General features: G+C 39.3%; 1 protein-coding gene across 1 annotated transcript; it reads left to right on the top strand.

Moving 5' to 3' along the window:
* Positions 1-3,877: 3,877 nt before the first annotated feature.
* Positions 3,878-13,380, top strand: IFNGR1 (interferon gamma receptor 1). The gene is given in 7 exon segments (XM_010172113.2): positions 3,878-3,984; positions 4,371-4,543; positions 6,001-6,161; positions 6,862-6,926; positions 6,928-7,037; positions 8,828-8,943; positions 12,898-13,380. Coding segments are annotated over 7 exon segments (1,152 nt in total). The 5' UTR covers positions 3,878-3,940.
* The last annotated feature ends 5,171 nt before the right edge of the window (positions 13,381-18,551 follow it).

Raw genomic sequence — 18,551 nt, 5'->3', positions numbered from 1 at the left:
TTGGGGGCTCCAGAACTGGATGCAATGCTCCAGGTGGGGATCTCAGCAGAGCAGAGGAGCAGAATCACTTCCCTCGACCTGCTGGCCACGCTTCTCTTGATGCAGCCCAGGATACGGTTCTTGGCCTTCTGGGCCGCCATCATTCATAAAAATATTGAACAGCCTCTAGAATTGAGCCCCAAGAACACTGCTGGTGACTGGTCACCAGCCAGATGTAGCCCCATTCACTACAACTCTTTAAGCCCTGCTGTTCCTCCAGTTCTTCATCTGATGTACCAGGTACCTCCTCATCTCACAGTTGGGCAACTTGTCAGAAGAATGCTGTGAGGATGGTTTCAAAGGGCTTACTAAAATTCAGAAAAACTACATCCACTGCCTTCCCTTCATCCAGTAGGCAGGTGAACTTATCGTAGGAGGATATCATTTAAATGGGACTTTCCCTTTGTGAGCCCATGTTTACTGTGCCTGATGATTTTATTGTTCTTTGAATGGCTTTCAATAGCACCCAGCATGATCTTCTCCATAGTTTTTCCGGATACTGAGGTTAGACTAACAGGTCTGTAGTTTCCTGGGTCTTCCCTTATGCCCTTCTTGTAAATTGAAATAACACTGGCTAGCTTCCAGTCAGGGAGGTACCTCCCCAGACTGGCAAGATGATCAAGGTGGGTCCTGCTCTAACATCCACTAGCTCCTTCAGTACTCCGAGGTGCATCCCATCAGGCCCTGTGGACTGACAGCTGTCCAGCTGATGGTCCCTTCCAGTTTCAGTGTCCACAAGTGGGAAGCCACTGTTCCCTCACTCGGGGTCCTCTGCCTCAGGGGACCAGGCAGCCCAAGTATTATCAAAGACTGAAGCAAAAAACCCATTGAATGCCTTCGTTTTTAATTAATCCCTATTAGTCAGGTGACATATTAGTCTTTGACAGCTATCAGTCTAATGTTTCCTTAGACCTCCTCTTGCTGTTAATGTACTTGAAAAAGCCATTCTTGCTGTCTGACACAACGCTGACCAGTTTCAACGCTAGTTCAGCTGTGGCCTTTTGTGTCTTCTCCCTGCACGTGCAAACTACAGCTCTGTAGTCTTCCTGTGAAGCCTGACCTTGCTTCCAGAGATCATACAATTTCTTTTTCCTTCTGAGTTCCAAGAGGACTTCCCTGTTCAGCCAAGCTGGTTTGCCCCGCTTTCTTGGTTGCAACACCATGGAATTTCCTGCTCCTGTGCTTCTAACAGGTGGTTCTTAAAAACTGACCAGCAGTCATGGACCCCTAAGCCCTCAAAAGCAGATTCCCAGGGAACAGTGCTGAGTAGCTCACTGAGTAGCTTAAAGTTTGCTCTCTTGAAATCCAGGGCAACAACTCTTGTCTGTGTACAAAATAAAACAGAAATGTGGGGATGGCAGGAGAAAGCAGAGTGGTATGTAATTGCAAAACTAAAAGTCATGTAGCTTCTACTGACAGTTCAAATGTGTTCTGGGATTTCATTTTTCACCCTTTTGTAAAGCTTAGTTTTATTTGTATAATAGTACACAAAAGTGAAATTATGTAAGGCTTACTAGTCTGTGCCTTAAAGCTAAATATTTGAAGTAGCATTTGTGTGATTTGACACCTCTCCTGTAAACTTGTCACCTTTTTTTTTCTTGTGGTTGGAAATTGGATGGTTGTATTCCTTTTTTCCAATAACTGAAATACCACTTTTGTACATATTAAAATATAACTAAACCACAGCACCATTTGCAGAGTGATCTATGTTACGTGTATCAAATCTTCGTGGTTAATAGCGTACCTCAGCTTCTATGTATTACTTTCTGTAGAGTGTTATCTTTGTGGTCTTGTTTTTAAGATGTGAAAATTGTTTACTTTCCCTCAGTATACCACAGAATGAAGTTGGAGCTCTTGCTTTGTGAACAAACAGCAGTGTAGAGTGGGTCAAATATGACTTAACTGTCAATATTTCACAAAAGCTATATTCAGAGAATATTAAGGGTGCCAAACCAGACACTGAGAAGCTAACAAGTAACAAGTAAAACCAATTGAGTGACCTTCTTTTTTTTTTTTTTCTCCTTCTGGATGCCATGCGGCAGCTTTCAGTGGTTATAGGATGATGTAATTTTCCTTCCCCTGCAGCTACACCCCCCATATCCCTGTTGCTTTTGGTGCTTGGAGGAGAGGCTTGTTGTAGGAGGAAACTTTCAATGCTGCTTTTTATTTTTGTATGCTTATTATGCTACCTCTGATGTTGTTTACTAAATGTACTTCAAATGCTTTCCTGTGTATGGAACTAGTTACAGCTTCAGTGTTTAAATCCCTTACCAGTGTTAGCAGTTTATTATTATCACCACATCTTTCTAAAAATACCGCTGGAGTGGTAAAAATGGCATTGTCACAAGTTTATGTTGAATCCAGGCTTTCCCCAGCAGGCCTGTTGGCTTTTGGCAAGGCTGAGTCAGGAGACAGTAAGGTTCAGTAGGACTCCCTTGGGGCGCAGACCCTGATACTGCAGCTTTTGTAGAGAGCTTTGATGGAGAGAGCTTCCTCTGTCCCCACTGCCTGCTCCCCTGCACACTCCCACCCCCCCTTTCTCTTCTCTTTCTGAAGAGCAAGAGAAGCCATAGTCATAGAACATTGTGAGTTGGAAGGGACCCACAAGGATCATCAAGTCCAACTCCTGCCCTAGCATAGGACAATCCCAAGATTCAGACCATGTGTCTGAGGGCACATGTTGTCCAAATGCTTCTTGAATATTGTCAGGCTTGGTGCCATGGCTACCTCCCTGGGGAGCCTGTTCCAGTGCTCCACCACCCTCTGGGTGAAGAACATTTTCCTAATGTCCAACTAAACCTCCCCTGGCACATCTTCCTGCCATTTCCCCTGGTCCTATCATTGGTCATGAGGGAGAAGAGATCAGTGCCTGCCCCTCCTCTTCCCCTTGTGAGGAAGTCAGACTGTGATGAGATCTCCTCTGTCTCCTCCAGGCTGAACAATGCAAGTGACTTCAGCCTCTCCTCATATGCTTCCCCTCTAAGCCCTTCACCAATTTAGTGGCCTCCTCTGGACACTCCCCAGTAGCTTTATATCCTATTTATACTGTGGTGCCCAAAACTGCCCCCAGTACTCGAGGTGAGGCCGCACCAGTGCAGAGCTGAGCGGGATGATGGCCTCCCTCGGCCAGCTCGCAATGCAGTGCTGGATGCACCCCAGGACACGGTTGGCCTCTTGGCAGCCAGGACACACTGTTGGCTCATGTTCATTTTGCCATTGACCAGAACCCCCTGGTTTGTTTTATTTTGTACACAGACAAGAGTTGCTACCCTGGATTTCAAGAGAGCAAACTTTAAGCCCCTCTCTGCAGGGCTGCTCTCCAGCCTCTCGTTCCTCAGTCTGTGTGTGTGTGCAGGGTTGTCATGTCCCAGGTGCAAAATCCAGCACTTGCCCTTGTTAAAATCCATACAGTTGGTGATTGAGATCTACAGGAGCTGGGCTAATCTGTAATTTCAGTAAATTCATACTGTCTTGCTGATATATCTGTATAATACCAACATAGGAGTATAATCATCACAGCTTATGGACCTGATATGGACTATCTGATGGGCATGTTTTGAATGGGCGTGGGTTATCTGAGGTTCTGGGTTGCAAACAGGAAGAAAGCTGTCTCTGTAGGAGAGAGAAATAATAAATTAAAAAAATAAAAATACTTTCTACCAAATGGACTAGTTTGTCACCAGTATGAAGACATGAGCAAAGTATTTTTTATTTTTATGTCTAGTTTTTCCAGTCATTTTTAGCATGTTGCTTTTCCCAAATAATTTAGAAATGTATTTGGCTGATCTTGTTATCTGTTTATCAAAGTACAATTGTTCTGTTTCTTATAGTGCCTTCACCAACACAGATTGTAGTAACATCTGAAGATTTCAAAACTGTCTTGCATTGGCAGTACCCACCGATGTCTGAAACTCCTCATTTTATTGTGGAAATCAAGCCTTACAAGTAAGTTCTTATTCTTTGGTCATTTCCTGTACCTGATACTCTCTAGAAGCACATAAAAGCAATCAGTCCATGGCAAATTCTTCTGTGTGTTGTAGTCATGTAGGGTGAAGGTTGCCTAAGTGTAACTTAAGCCAAAATTTGTCAAATAACAGGGTGGTTGAGGTTGACAGGGACCCGCCCCTGCTCAGGCAGGATCACCTAGAGCCTGTTGCCCAGGACCATGTCCAGATGGCTTTTGAATATCTCCAGGAATGAAGACTCCACAGCCTCCCTGGGCAACCCATACCAGTGCTCGGTCACCCTCACAGATGTTTTGTCACAGGCAGTGTGTGGTACAGTATTGTGCAATTGAAATTGTATTAACTATTACTTGTTCTGTTTTACAGTTTAGGTTACTATAAGATCGTCTCAACTTGTGTGAACACTTCAGAGAATTTTTGTGATCTCTCAAGGGAAATAAGTGAGCCTTATTCCTCTCACTGGCTTCGAGTTAAAGCTGTTGTTGGATCACAACAGTCTGAATATGTGGAGACAAAGGAGTTTATTTTGCAAAAGCACGGTAAATTCCATCATAAACTAAGCTTCGTCATTTTTTTCCCAAAATTTAAAAAGTTTGTAATTATCCTTTTCACCATATTATTGTGTCTCATTTGGGCAGGAGTCCAAGATGAAATGAAGCATAATGGGTGTTCAGTAGGAACTTCTGTAGTTCTGCCTCTGTAGCAACTTGTTAGCCCTGTCACTATGATATTGGAATATTTTTTCCAAAACTTCTAAGGGCAAGAAAGTGATGCTGATGGTGCACTCTGTGCATCCTTCCCATATTCTTGCCTGCTGTCCCAGATACCAGTTTAGGGTAGGAAACTGCCACTGGAAGCTATGGACCTTTAGGCATCATTGAAGTAGTATTCACGTGGTTGGTGATGCCTTGCTTGACACTATAATCCCATGTACTGACAGCTTTGGCTGTCTAGATACTATGTAGAAGCTATGGGAGTCTGCTGTAGCTGGATGACTAAGTTACTCACTCTTCATGTAAATCCTTTGGGCTACTTTGAGATAAATCAGTTTTTCACATCAGTATTGTAAAAGTAAATCTTGTGTCTAGACTCCAGGCCAACCTGTCCAAAGCAGTGGGGCAGGCCCCAGCATTGCATGGGCAGTGCAAAGCAGACACAACAGGGTAAGGAAAGACTGAGACATTTCCTCTTGTACTTGCTCCATTCTCAATGTATATTGAGACATTGCCCATCAAATTCTCCCTGACTTTGGCTGTGCTTTAGATAGAGCTGTATTTCTGCAGCTGAAGAAGTGGAGTCCCTCTTTGTTTTCTGCTATGACTCCATCCTGACCCAAAACTCCAATGACTTGGAATTGGTGGCTCATTTCTAGTGTTTGACAAAGGGACAGAAGTCATGGTAATAATGCTGAGTTGCAGAAAATTGGTAGCCATGTATGGAGGAGAGAGACAAAATTGTTTTCCCATTGAACATGAAACTCATATGTTCAGTTGGATCACTAGACACCAAAAATTCGCGTAGGCCATTGCCATGGGAAATCAGGCTTCCTCAGTACTGTTGCTCAAGAAGAGGTTTGTTTAGATTTTCAGATAGCCTTTGTTTCAGCACAGTGTTGTTTTTAGGTGTGTGTGATTTATGGTGGGAACTAGTCAGTGGTATTTTGTGTTCTGTTCTTGTTCACATATATGTTTAATTGCTTTGTTTTTTTCTGTTGTCAGTGAACTGAATTTTTATGACACTATAATTCCATGTACTTATGTGTGTATGAAAGTTGGATTGCTTAACAGTGAAATGCTACACGGACAATCTGTTTCCGTTTTAGAAGCAGATTCATGAATGCCTCTATTATTGCTAAGTGTCACAGCTCTGTGATATTAACAGCATTGAAATAAGCATGTAATTCTCAAATATTTTGTGAATTTTGTAAAGCTAACTAAAATGACCATATTTCATGTTAAAAGTTGTGGCCTAATAGCAAAGGTGCAATGTGTTGCAGGAAAAATAGGACCACCAAAACTGAATCTTTCAAGGCACGGTGATAAAATCATGATTGATATTTACCATCCTACATTTCCATCTGTGGAGCTTCTTCCATGGATCAGACAAATTTATTCAGAACTCACATACGTGGTGACTTTTTGGGATAGTAAAAATCAGGTAAGTTCCAAAATGAAAACTTCAAATTAAAATAACTTGTTTACCTTGAATGCATAAACAAGGGGTTCATTCCTGTGACACACAGAGCCAACAGATACCAAGAAAACAGTTGAACATAACATGGAACTACTGAAGCCCTATAATTTCAAGTGCATCACGGTTAGATGTGTGACTGGAAGGTCTGGATTTCAGTTGCCTAAATGGACATCTTATAACAAAAATGAGATTGCATTAGCTGTACAGAAGACAGAGTTACTTGATCCCATGCTGTTGTTTCTGCCTACATACTAAAACATTGGTAGCTTTACTTGTACTCCTTTCAGTTGTCTAGATAGACCTTTCATTTAAGAAGATTACCTTTCTAGATATTGATACTACTTTATTTAGCAATCATGGAGGGTGAACTTGAGGAAAACGATGGTAGGTATTTTTGTTTCGTATGCATCCAGGTACAAGTTTTACAAGTGAATTAGGAATGCGAATCTAGACCATGAATGGCACAAATTTTAGCTAAAAGCACCGTGGTCTGATCAAATAGCTTGTGAGCTGATAGCTAAAGTTCACATGGCTTTTGCAAGGCATATAGATGATGTAGGAGCCACATCTGACTGTTTTAACATTTTTGGAAGTGTTGGAAGGTACTGTAACTTTTATATTGTTGTACTGAGTCAAATGATATGTGACTTTCATTTTTTTGCAGAGTAAAGAATTGTACCCTGAAGACAACTGTACGATACATAAATGTATCCTCAGCATCCCAGTTTTTTGAAGGTTCCACTTACTGTGTTTCAGCGAAGGGAAGTTCATATGACAGTCTGATAGTTGGTGCCCCATCAACAGAAAGCTGCATTCACGTTCCTCTCAAGCCCACACTGAGTAAGATGATTCTAAAACTTTTAAGAACATACTGAGTCTGACTGGAGATCTGTTCTAGCTAAGTGTTTGAGCTCTGATGGAGCCATGGGATGGCTTGGATGCATCTGGAAGAATATGAAAAAAGGAAGAGCATGGTCATTCTTTTCCAAGTGCACTTACTGAGTTCTAAAGACCTTTAAAGATCATGTATTATTTTCAAGTAACCCTAAGCTTTTTTGGAGTGCTTTTCCTGCTTCTTTGGTATTATAAAACCTGTGTGTATTGCACCTGATCATTGGTATAATATACAAATGACAAATGGATCATTCACCAAGTTACATGGTTTTCAGAAACATTGTTTCTCTCTTCTAACAAACGCCTTTTTGCCCAGTCTCATCACTGAGGAAAATGTATATAGATTTTTTTGAAGCAACTGTAAACTTTTGGTCATAAAATTGAGGTGTTGATGCCTTTTTTTTCAGAAACATTGTTTCTCTCTTCTAACAAGCACGTTTTTGCCCAGTCTCATCACTAAGGAAAATGTATATAGATTTTTTTTTTTTTGAAGCAACTATAAACTTCTGGTCATAAAATTGAGGTGTTGATGCCTTTCTCTTAAAGAGAATAAGTTTTATATCTCTGATAACCTCTTACAAACTTTGTAATGTTACTTCATTATGGCCCAAAACTTTGCTAGAGAAAAGAGATAAAATTGATAGAAGCAGTTGTGTTCTTTGTTTTATGCACAAGAGTAGCAGTGTGATTGAAGGGGAGGACATTAAGGAGAGTCAGACTAGTGGAATCTTACTAGTAATAGTTAACAATTCTATGTTTTGGAAGATTTCACATTTTAATTTTATTGTACATAGACTATATGTAATTATTATGCCAGTTAATATGCTATCACATGGTGTCCTGGTTTCAACTGGGATAGAGCTAATTTTCTTCTCAGTAGCTAGAATAGCACTGTGTTTTGGATTCAGTATGGGTTTTGGTACGAGAAGAATGTTGATAATATACTGATGTTTTCAGTTGTCACTAAGAAATCAAGGGCTTTTCAGCTTCCCATGCTTTCCTAGTGTGCAGGCACACACAGCTGTAAAAGAGCATAGCAAGAGCAACAGACCCAAACTGCCCAATGGGATATTCTGTATCATAGGAAGTCATGTTCAGTGTCTAAATGAGGGTTGGCTGGAAAGCTCTCTCTCTCTTTTCTGGGATTGCAGTTTGGGGATTTTCTCTCCTCTGGGATCACTAGCTGAGAATGGGCTGGGTATTGGTTGGCAAGTGGTGAGCAACTGCACTATGCATCACCCGTTTGTATATTCTATTATTACCATTATTATTCTAATTTTAATTCACTTGTTAGATTGTTTTTACCTCAACCTACAAGTCTCCTTACCTTTACCCCTCCAGTTCTCTCCCCTGTTCCCTGTGTTGGTGAGGGTAGGCGAGCAACTGCGTAGTGTTTGGCTGCTGGCTGGGTTAAAACCACAACACATGGAAAACATACAAATCTCTTCATCCCCATCTACAATCTCTAAGGAACAAAAAGTTATAAAATTCCTTTAATTCTTTAAAAACATGATGTGTTTATATAAGTTGAAGATCTTCTGTCATTCTGATTTTTATTTACATGATATAATGCTTTATAAATTAAGTTTTCTTGAGTGAAAAAAGGTGGTAAATGAACAAATTCACCCATTACAGCTAAGCATTCTGAGCTATTACAGTTTCTGACGTTATTCTAAATGATATAGCAGTGGTTTATTTTTCCAAACTTCCTAACAGATTTTGCTCTAACTTCTTAGACACACAATATATCATCATTCTGTGCGGTGTTATTCTGAGCCTGGTTGTAATGTTGACAGTATGTTGTGGCTGCAAGAAACTAAGGAAGAAGAACGTAAAGCTGCCTAAGTCTTTGGTAAGTTCAGACTTCTTATCTGCATCAGATTTTTAATATCTAATAGGATAATGTCTTTACACCTGTCTGACTTTTTTTTTTACCAAGGTCTCATAGATGTTTAGGATTTATACTAGTCTAATATTCTGACAGCTTCTGCAACCAGATGCCTTGTATTTGTTTTAGGGCTAGACTTCAGTCTCTTTAACTGAAGTAGCAGTAGTTGGTCTACTTCGAGAACTTAGTTCTTAAAAACTCAGTATGTGTGTACATAGACAGGTCTATATTCATTCTGGGAGCAGAGACACAGGACCACAGAATCGCTGAGGTTAGAAGAGACTATTTGAGGTCATCTAGTCCAACCCTTCTGGTCAAGCAGGTTTTTTCCAGTTGAGTTTTGAATACCTCCAAGGAAGGAGACTCCACAACTGCTCTGGCCAACCTATTCCAGTGTTTTAACCACCCTCACAGTAAAAATTGTTTTCTTATCTTCAGATAAAATTCCATGTGTTTCAGTTTGGGCCCGTTTCCTCTTGTCCTGTTACTGGACACCTGTGAGATTCCTTCATTATGTGGTAATATTGTGATACTGCTAAGTGCTGCAATGTTCTTAAAGTGGTGTGCAGAGTAAGGGGAGGGAGGGAGTAATAGTGCTCTAGGAAGAGGGAAGAACAACTAGGGGAAATCTGTTCTCACATTGAGCAGACAGAGGGAAGAGAGGTCAGCAGCTGCACTACCTTAAAAGCTCCCTGTAACTGTCCTTAGGAAGCAGAGTGGATGTTCCTTAAAGAGCAGCATCACTCCTTGCTTTCACATCAGGCAAGAGCAGAGTATCTGACAAGTACTGTTATAATGTCCTCCTGATGTCTCATTAGTCACAGCACCTGAACAATCAGCAGCAGTTGAAACAGCTTTCAAGAACTGGCATGTGAGGCAGTAGTAAATGGTCATAGTATCATGAGTGTATCTTCTCAGCAGATGCAGGAGGCAGTGTTCTTCAATTCCATGTTCTTCAACACCCTTTAAAGTGACTCCTTCATAATGCAAGGGTAGCTCAGTGCCTAAGACTCCTCTGGAGCCTGCTTTCTTTGGAATAGAATATTAGAAGGTGAGATTGCTCTGACTAAATGCAGATAGCCAAACCAGTGATGCTACCTAGGTCCCTTTGTAGTAAGCAGTAATCCAGTTCATCAGCTTGTGTAGCACAAGATGATTCATGTCATTCTAAAATAATACGCAGTTCTGGCCAGACAAAACCTTCCCTAAAATGCCTGTTTCTTTCCATGGACCGTGACAGAGCCATGAGACTAGTTCAGAGATAGTCAGAGATAGCCATTCATACTGTAGACTTCAAAAAATCAGAAGAGAGAAACCTGTTGTGACAGGGTCTGCAGCTCTAGACTCCAATATCATAACACACAGGCCTGCAGAAAAAGTGAGACACTGGAGATTTTTTTACATCTTCACACCAGTATGTAACTGTCTGAATACATGACAGGATGTTCTAAATGCACACACACGGTAATTTTTGTGAAGAGTGTTCATTACAGGAAAAGTCAGCTCATCCAGAATGACAGTGCTCAATGGATCCATAGTTATTCTGGCTGCCTAGTACCACTTTGGTATTGCATCTAAGGATCAGGAAAAAGAATATTGGGCAAATAGAGTGTGGGCTCCTTAACTCCTGTGAGCTTCCTGATGCATGCTCCAAGTTCACACTTCAGCTCAGCTTGTAGAAACTCATTTGTGTGCCCATGTTCTCCATTTGCTGGGCTATATGTTACCTTGTGATTCCTAGGTTCCAGCGTACCATAGTCTGGTTCACATTCCACATCATGTTTTGTTGCTAAGTAACTGAATGAAACTTAGAACTATTTATAAAGATCGTTACCTGGGTGGTCAAGCACTGAGACAAGTTCCCCAGGGAAGTGGTCATGGCCACAAGCTTATCAAGGTTGAAGAAGCATTTGGACCATGCTCTTAAATGTAAAGTTTAATTTCTAGGTTGCCCAGAGTGGAGTCAGGAGTCTAAACTCCATGATCCTCATGGGTCCCTTCCAACTCAGGATATTCTGTGATTCTGTCAGTTTCCAGTGATGTCTCTAGTGACAAATATAAATTGAAGAGCTCATAAGAATAGTTTCAGTACAGGTGATATGAATAATATGGGAATGCAAAATGAATAATTAATAACTTATGAGTAAATATAGATTATTTTTATAATTAATAACTCAAAGTAATGAATAAATAATAGAAATAATAGAAATAATAAGTTTAATGATACGAAGTTATCTCTGTAGACTTCTGGGAGCTGAGGGCCTGTCACTGATCTTTGAATGTGTACTAGACATTTCTTTCCGTACAGGTTATTACCATTGTGCTTTACCTGAGCTTGTCTGAACATAAAACATCTAGGGAGTTTTTTTTCATCTGTTAAAAGGCTAGGCAAGGTGTCCTACCTTAGGAATGCTGCCTTCCAGTGATCTGCTTCCTGGCAGCTTTAAGTAGATGCTAAAACATCGTTTGAGTGACTTTCAGGAAGTTAGGATTCTCCAACAGAAGGAAAAATAAGAGAGAGTAACCATCAAGGAGCTGCCTTTGCTGAGAGTCTCATATACCCAAAGAAAACAAAATCCATTGCCATTTAGATCTCAAGAACTTTTATATTGTCTTTTCTATGCTGTTTGTGACTCCCAGGAATAACTTGTCAGTCATGTACAGGTCCTGCTTCCACAATGCAGCTGTCTTTCAGTATGGATATTGAATGATTACCTTAATTAGAGAAAATGTTCGTTTAAATATTTTGAACATCCTTATTCATAGCAGGATCCTACCAGGAATATGCATCTAGTGAAATGGGACAGATTGCTCTATGAGACTTCATCATGCTAGTTGTGTGCTGTGTCACAGGAATCTGATGCTTCAGCAGGCCAGCTGTAATTAAAGCCATTTCATTTATCTCACAAAAAGTGTTTCAAGAGGCCATCTCCTTCCACCCACCATCTTCAGTCATTCCAATTTGCCCCGTGTGTGATTTGTCCTGTACTAGATTTTTGTTGTAAGATTTGTGGTAAGGGTTTATCCACTTTAAAAGAAGCCTGGCCTTAAGTTACTGGTATGCTGTGGGCATCTCCCTCTGCTGTAACTTCACTGTTGGTTTTGGTTTTTTTTTTTAGTGCCTTTTATGTTTAAATGGTGGCAAATACTATTTTAGTGGGTAGAAAACACTCACTTTATAAGAGAAAGACTCATTGAAATGCATCAACTTTCATTTTCAGGTCATACTTAAGTCAACTTTTCTACTATCTGCTATGCTTTTTCTGAGCCTGACAGGAACAACAAGGCTGTGTTCTCTTGCTCTGTTTTTAGAACACTTAGGGATATTCACAAGACACCTAAGAAATTTCTTTGTGACTCTGGCTTTTTGATTTGAAGAAATTGTCATTGTTCCTGTAAATGAACGTCCTTAGGTTCTCATGTAATTTTAAAGATCTCTTTTTCCAAAGTTTACTTCCATCCCAGTTGAGACAGTTGCCACAAAATATTACAGTCATTGCGAGTTACAGTCATTAGCTGTAGAGTATGAAAGGTTTCTCTAGCTAGTTGAAGAGTATTAACAGCTTTTTCTTCCTTTGCTGTTTTCCTCTACATTGCAGGTTTCAAATGACTTAAAATACAGTGGGTGACATGAAATGGATTTGGTCCTTGCAAATGTGTTTATACATAGAAGGCATTTTTGCAAGCTTGCATAGAAGCGTTAGGGAAACAGTTGAAGTCATAGATACAGGCTAATGACCTTACCAGATCCTAATTTTGCTAATTTCTGTTGGGATTGGTTGTAATGACATTAAATTTGAATTACAAACTTGTATCTTTTTTTTTTTTTCTTCAATGTTTGAACTTTGACAGAAGATAAAGCTAATAAATTAATAAATTATGTGGAACTAAAAGTGATTTATTCTTTTTCCATTTAAGGTCAGTGTGATAAGAAACCTGAACACAGACAGCATTCTAGAATCAAAATCAGAGGCAAAATACCTATCTGTAATAAGCTTCATGCCAGGCCAGTCAGCGTTGCCGGTGAATGATGGAGTAACCTTGCTGGAACCAAAAGAAGAAACGGTTAGTCCTGAGAATTCCAGTGAAGGAGCATCTTCCATTCCTCCTCAAGAGCCACAAGCCAAAGCAGAAGAGGTGTCTGTGCAGGAAAGCACAGGGGTGGTACCTTCTGATGATGAACAGAATTGCAAAGTAAAAGAGAGTTATTTCGTTTCTGACAGTAGCCAGATGGATATATGCAGTAACTCTTCAGAGGTTTCTGACACAGAAATACGACAAACAGTCATACCAAGCAGCTGCCTCAAGTTTTCTGGCTATGACAAGCCTCATGTTCCATTAGATATGTTGATAGATGTTGGCGAAGAACAGCCTGTGATTGCTTACAGGCCGACTGACTAACCAGGACAGCTGAAGTGTTTAACCGGAACTCAGGAAGAACAGCATTACTGAAGATTATGGAAAGTCTGGGTTATATTATGAACATCTACAATTTGTACTTGTTCTGATCCAACCAGAGTAACCAGTACACAACTTAGTACAGTGGGATCTGGAAATGGGACTGAAAGTAGTGCCTGAGAACAGCATAAAAAGTGGGCGGAAATTTAATAATAACCGCTTTTAGAAGGGTGTATGACTTAACTCACTGTTTCCTATTTGAAACAGTGCTGTTTCTTTAAAAGTACTCTATGGAGAACAGACTTCATGAGGGATTATAAAACAGCAGCTGTATCATTATTCCCTTCTGTTTCAAGTCCTTTTCAAAATTAATTTGATGAACATAACGCTTAAGAAGTCCTTCACTTGATTATGATAGAGTTGTGCAAGAAATATTTGAGAGTTTTTGCCTTTATTGAAGGTATTCTCTTGCTTGCCTTTTTCTCTGGAGTATTTTTGTATTAAATGAAGTGCTACTATTTCTTTTAACTAAGAATATACCTGTAACCTTTTCCTTTGTATCTTAAGAATTTGATTCCATGTCCAAGAACCAGTTAGTTACAGCCTTTTCTGCAACTAGAAGTATGTACTTCCAGGACCGTTATTTTGTACATTTCAATGAGTAAACGATAGACTTCTTCCTTTGTAAGGTAGCTCCTGTGACTAAGAAAGCTGTTTTTAAAAGCACTGTTATTTGTGAATAGCTGCATCTCCATTTGGATCACCTGGATGTGTTGTGTTAGCGTGTCACATTCTGGATAAGCAATGCTGACTGATCATCATTGGGAGGGGAAGTGTGTGACCAGTGGTTGCACAAATTGTTTAGAAAATTTTCAAAATTCAAAAACCTGCTTTCCTCTGGAGCATTTTTATCCTAATTTTTAGAACAATGTAATTTTTTTTTTTTTAATAGAAATCAACAGGATTTCTTCTAAACATTTTTTCTAGCAGGTTGGAAATTACTACAGTTTTTCACCTTTTTATCATATAACTCAGGAACTACACCAAATTATTACCTCCCTCTAAATATACATCTCAAGACAATAGAAAAGTAGTGTGGTAAATTATAATTCATAAGTTACTATCATCTGACAGACCTCTGAATTTTGTAGCCTGAGATTGTAGCTCTGAAAACTGAAGGATGAGGCTTTTATTTTTATATGTAAAAACTTTTGAGTCTATTGAGCCTGCAATACAGTTATTTTCATTTAGTCAAGATTTGATGGGTATTTTCTGTTTGTAGGAAATGTTTACAAGAGTCCTTAGTGAAGCTTAATTCAGAAAAAAAGAGGATGTTTCACAAATACAAGGTGGTGCATTTTTATACAAGATTATGTCTTTGTTTTAAAATAGATTTTTTTGTAGGATTATCAGAAATGTTTGCATGTTATAGCAAGCGGTTTTAAAGGAAAACCAGTATCACAGTATTTCTGTCCTTACGTTTCTCAGTGGCATGACTATTCCTAAGATAAAATTAGTTTATGCAGCAGTTTCTGGACTGCTTCCATTCCTGCAGATATCAGACATTAACCACGATGGTACATACTCAATTCCCAGAGATTTAAAGACAATAGCTGTTTTCCCCTTCTCTACTCACCTGACGATAACAGATCTGTTAGCAGGGTTTTGGTAATTTTAGGAAAAGCCAAATCAGACAGTGAATTTTGTAGTTATGGTGTGATGGAAAGCCCAACTAAAAAGATTTCAGTGTGTATTAGCAGACTTTGATTTGTTTCTGCATTATGTTCAAATGTAGTGAGACCCCCTAGTAACTTTCTCAGTGTCGTATTCTGTGTTGAGTTCCTAGAAGGCAATGCAGGTGACTTAGTGCTAGGGATGCACTAGTGTGTAGATAGCTCCATTGCAGAAGTGCAGAAAGTAACTCCTAGTGTTACAAGAAGGCTTTGAAAATCGGAATTAACTTGTACTTGAAACTCTACCTAAACTGACTTTTCAGTTAATAATATGCTTCACCTCTGAAGCATGCTTCTGTCTGTTTAGGAGATGAGCAGCTGTGTCTTGTGCAGAGCTTGAAATCTTCGTAATTTCTTTCAGGTTTTGTAGGTTTGTTGGTAAATACAAACCGCAGTAAATACCTTGGGACTTTATGAATGTCAGATGAGTGTTTAAGTTAAACTTGGTTCAGAAGGGAGAGATAGGGTGTTAGAAACTGAGGTTAGTTTGGTTTTTGGGAAAGAAGTTTCTGATCAGACAGTTTGCCGAGTATCTTTGCTGAGAGTTATTTTACCTTCTTGCAATTGGGAGCTTGTTTTCCTTCTGTCAACTTTGTCCAAAAAAATGTTGCTGTTCTCCAAGAAGATCAGGAATTAGCCATAGTAGTCATTTCATTCAGTATATCTGCCTCAAAACTGTTTTGCCAGAATTATATAATTTCTTGGAAATGTTGGATTTACTTTCTTTACAGTGTGTGAAAACCTGGTGCTGTTAGAAAAAAAACTATTAACTAAGACTCAGCCTCTTAAATTTGTGTGGAAATAAGAGATCACTAAGTGTTTTCTGTTCTGGAAGGGTTTTTTTTTTTTTGCTGCCACACTGGAAGAGGAATGATATTTTTTGCCTGTGTGAGGGCAGATAGATACATTTTTAAACCCAATGACTGTCTGGGATTCTTTCTCTTCCCCCTGCAATACTACTACATTGTACATTGTCCTGAATCTTTCAAGTCACATGGAGTCTATGTGAGTAAAAGGGATCAGCCAGGTGCTAGGATATGATTAGGGACAGGGATGTTAAGGTTGATCAGAAATGACACAGAAATATATTCTGAGCATATGGGAAAAATTTGGCATGGTGGGTATATGTGTAATGGAAAGGCAGTGTTACTCTGTAAGCTGAAAATCAAGCACAGGAATACGAGTGCTTTGTGCTTTACAGCTTGTATATGTATATATGTGCAGAACTGACCTCTTCTTGTAGCTATCACAAGGTTAAATGTATTTTTTTAATGAAAATTTCTGAACCCTAATTGCAAAAGCCACAGAATTATCACCTATCCTGCAGGTTTGTCTTCTGTGTGCTGTGTGCTTAACACACAGCCCATAGCAGGGGGTGTTTAAATTGCAGGTTTTATAAGTGTGAAATGAAGTTTGAGGGTGCAGAAAGTCACCGCTGTGACTAGCTGAAAATGTGAGGCCACAGTGAGATAAGGATGTGTTCCCTGGGTCAATAAGCTCTGTTTCTCCCAGTCTTGTTTCCAGCAGTTGCTAGCACTGGTATTAAGAGAGAGCCTAAACCAGGGCAAGTGCATGATGGTATTTCTGCTAGGATACGATCCAGTACATGGAAATGCCTTTACAGCTGCAGCTAGTTAGCCTGGCTTTTGCAGTTCTGTGGTACCAAATATTTGAACCATGTCATTTGGAAGCTGTCAGGTAGTATTAATCTATGCATTTGCACTTAACTACTAAATGAGTTTAATAAATTAATATTATTGTGGTTAAGAAATAATGTTTTTAAGCTTCTGGATATTAATGTGTAGCACCTTGACAAAGGATATTGAAGTACCTAACATTTACAGATTCAAAATCATTTAATATTCATGCTTTTCACAGATATATCAGCTATCCAATATGACACACATAGAAGGTTTCACCACTTCAAGCTGTAATTTTTACTCTTGTCATGTCTACTCAGCATTCCTCCCGTTCTGTGCCGTAAAGGTGATTTGGGAGATGATAGAATATAAAACTCCATAACATTATATCCTGTGTTAAGAGAAATTGCATCACAAAACTTTGGCCTAACACCTGACATCATTTCTAAGAACTTCTTTGGTTCTTATTTTTGCATGGACATTGTAACTTTTTATTATCAGATGCGCAATTAAAAATGAAGTATTGTGGTAATGCTGCGTGCTGGCACAGAAGCATCAAATATTCTGGTTTTATGGTTTTTTCCACATAAATCAATAATATTATGTTTTTTCCACATAAATCAATAATGTAGTTTAAAAAAAATCATTCTTGTCAAATCTACTGACTTTGATGGAAACAAGACATCTTGTAGTGTCCCAGTTGCTTGGAACAGACGTGCATATTTGTATGTAGCCCTTCACTAGTTAAGACTGCAGGAAAATAAACTTGCATGAGAAGAGCTGTTTTTCTCAAGGCAAGGAATAACTGTTTGCTCTGAAGTGGTGCCATGTAAACCGTTTAGTATTAATAAATAAGAGCTTGGTTCAGATTAAGAGATTCAGCATGTCTTAAAAAAGAAAACCAAACAAACACAAAGCATCTTTCATCTTATAAGTGACCTGCAGAGATTTCTTTAGTGTGTTTTTTAAAAATTCAGTTCTTTAACTATGAAGCCCTTGTTTATTAATGCACTTTCTGTATTCTCTACGTGGATGCAATCTTTGGGCTAGGTGGGACCTCCAGGGCTCTGTTGTTCATTCTTCCCCCCAGAACTGCATTGTTCCTCCTACATGTTTATTTAGACTCCACGCCCCATCAGGCAATTTATTCTAGGAGTTCCTTTACCCCTAGAAAGTATTTTGTAATGTTAATGTAAGTCTTCCTGGCTTTAGAAACTTAATTATCCACTGTGGGTGCACTGAACATACTTTGGTTCTTGTCTGAAATTTGTAAGTAAACAACTTGTAAATACTGTAAATTGTAAATATTTTTACATTTAATGAAAAAATCTCAGAAGACAAATGTGTGTGCTCACCTCTGTACTGAAGACTAAATCTGCTTTTGAAGCTTGCTTAGTTCATTTTATGTATGTAGTGTATGCTTGAGCATTATTGAAAATTAATAGAAAACACTTGGTGGGACATATGTATAGCATGTATGTGTGTGTATGTAATTATATATAGCCAGTTACTATATTCTACTTACCAGATGTATTAGCATGGAGGAGAATTAATTTTAAACTAAGGTTGTTTCTCATTTGTTGAGGTACCCTTTGGGTGAAATACCCTTTACCCTAGGCAGCGGTGGAAGTCTGACTTTGAGGCCGTAGTTTACATCCATGTGTTTGGAAAGAGGCCTCTCTCCTGCACATATGTGTGGTGGTGCCTTTGCTGTACTCCAGTACTTGATCTTTTGCTGTACTCCGGTACTTGATCTGACACACAGGAGCAATTTGATCCACTGGTTCTGGCTACATCATCA

The sequence above is a fragment of the Antrostomus carolinensis genome, unplaced genomic scaffold, assembly GCF_000700745.2.
Source record: "Antrostomus carolinensis isolate BGI_N321 unplaced genomic scaffold, ASM70074v2 scaffold11017, whole genome shotgun sequence".
Taxonomy (NCBI): Eukaryota; Metazoa; Chordata; class Aves; order Caprimulgiformes; family Caprimulgidae; genus Antrostomus; species Antrostomus carolinensis.
The sequence above is the reverse complement of the archived record's forward strand: the minus strand, read 5'-3'. Positions and strand labels throughout refer to the sequence as shown.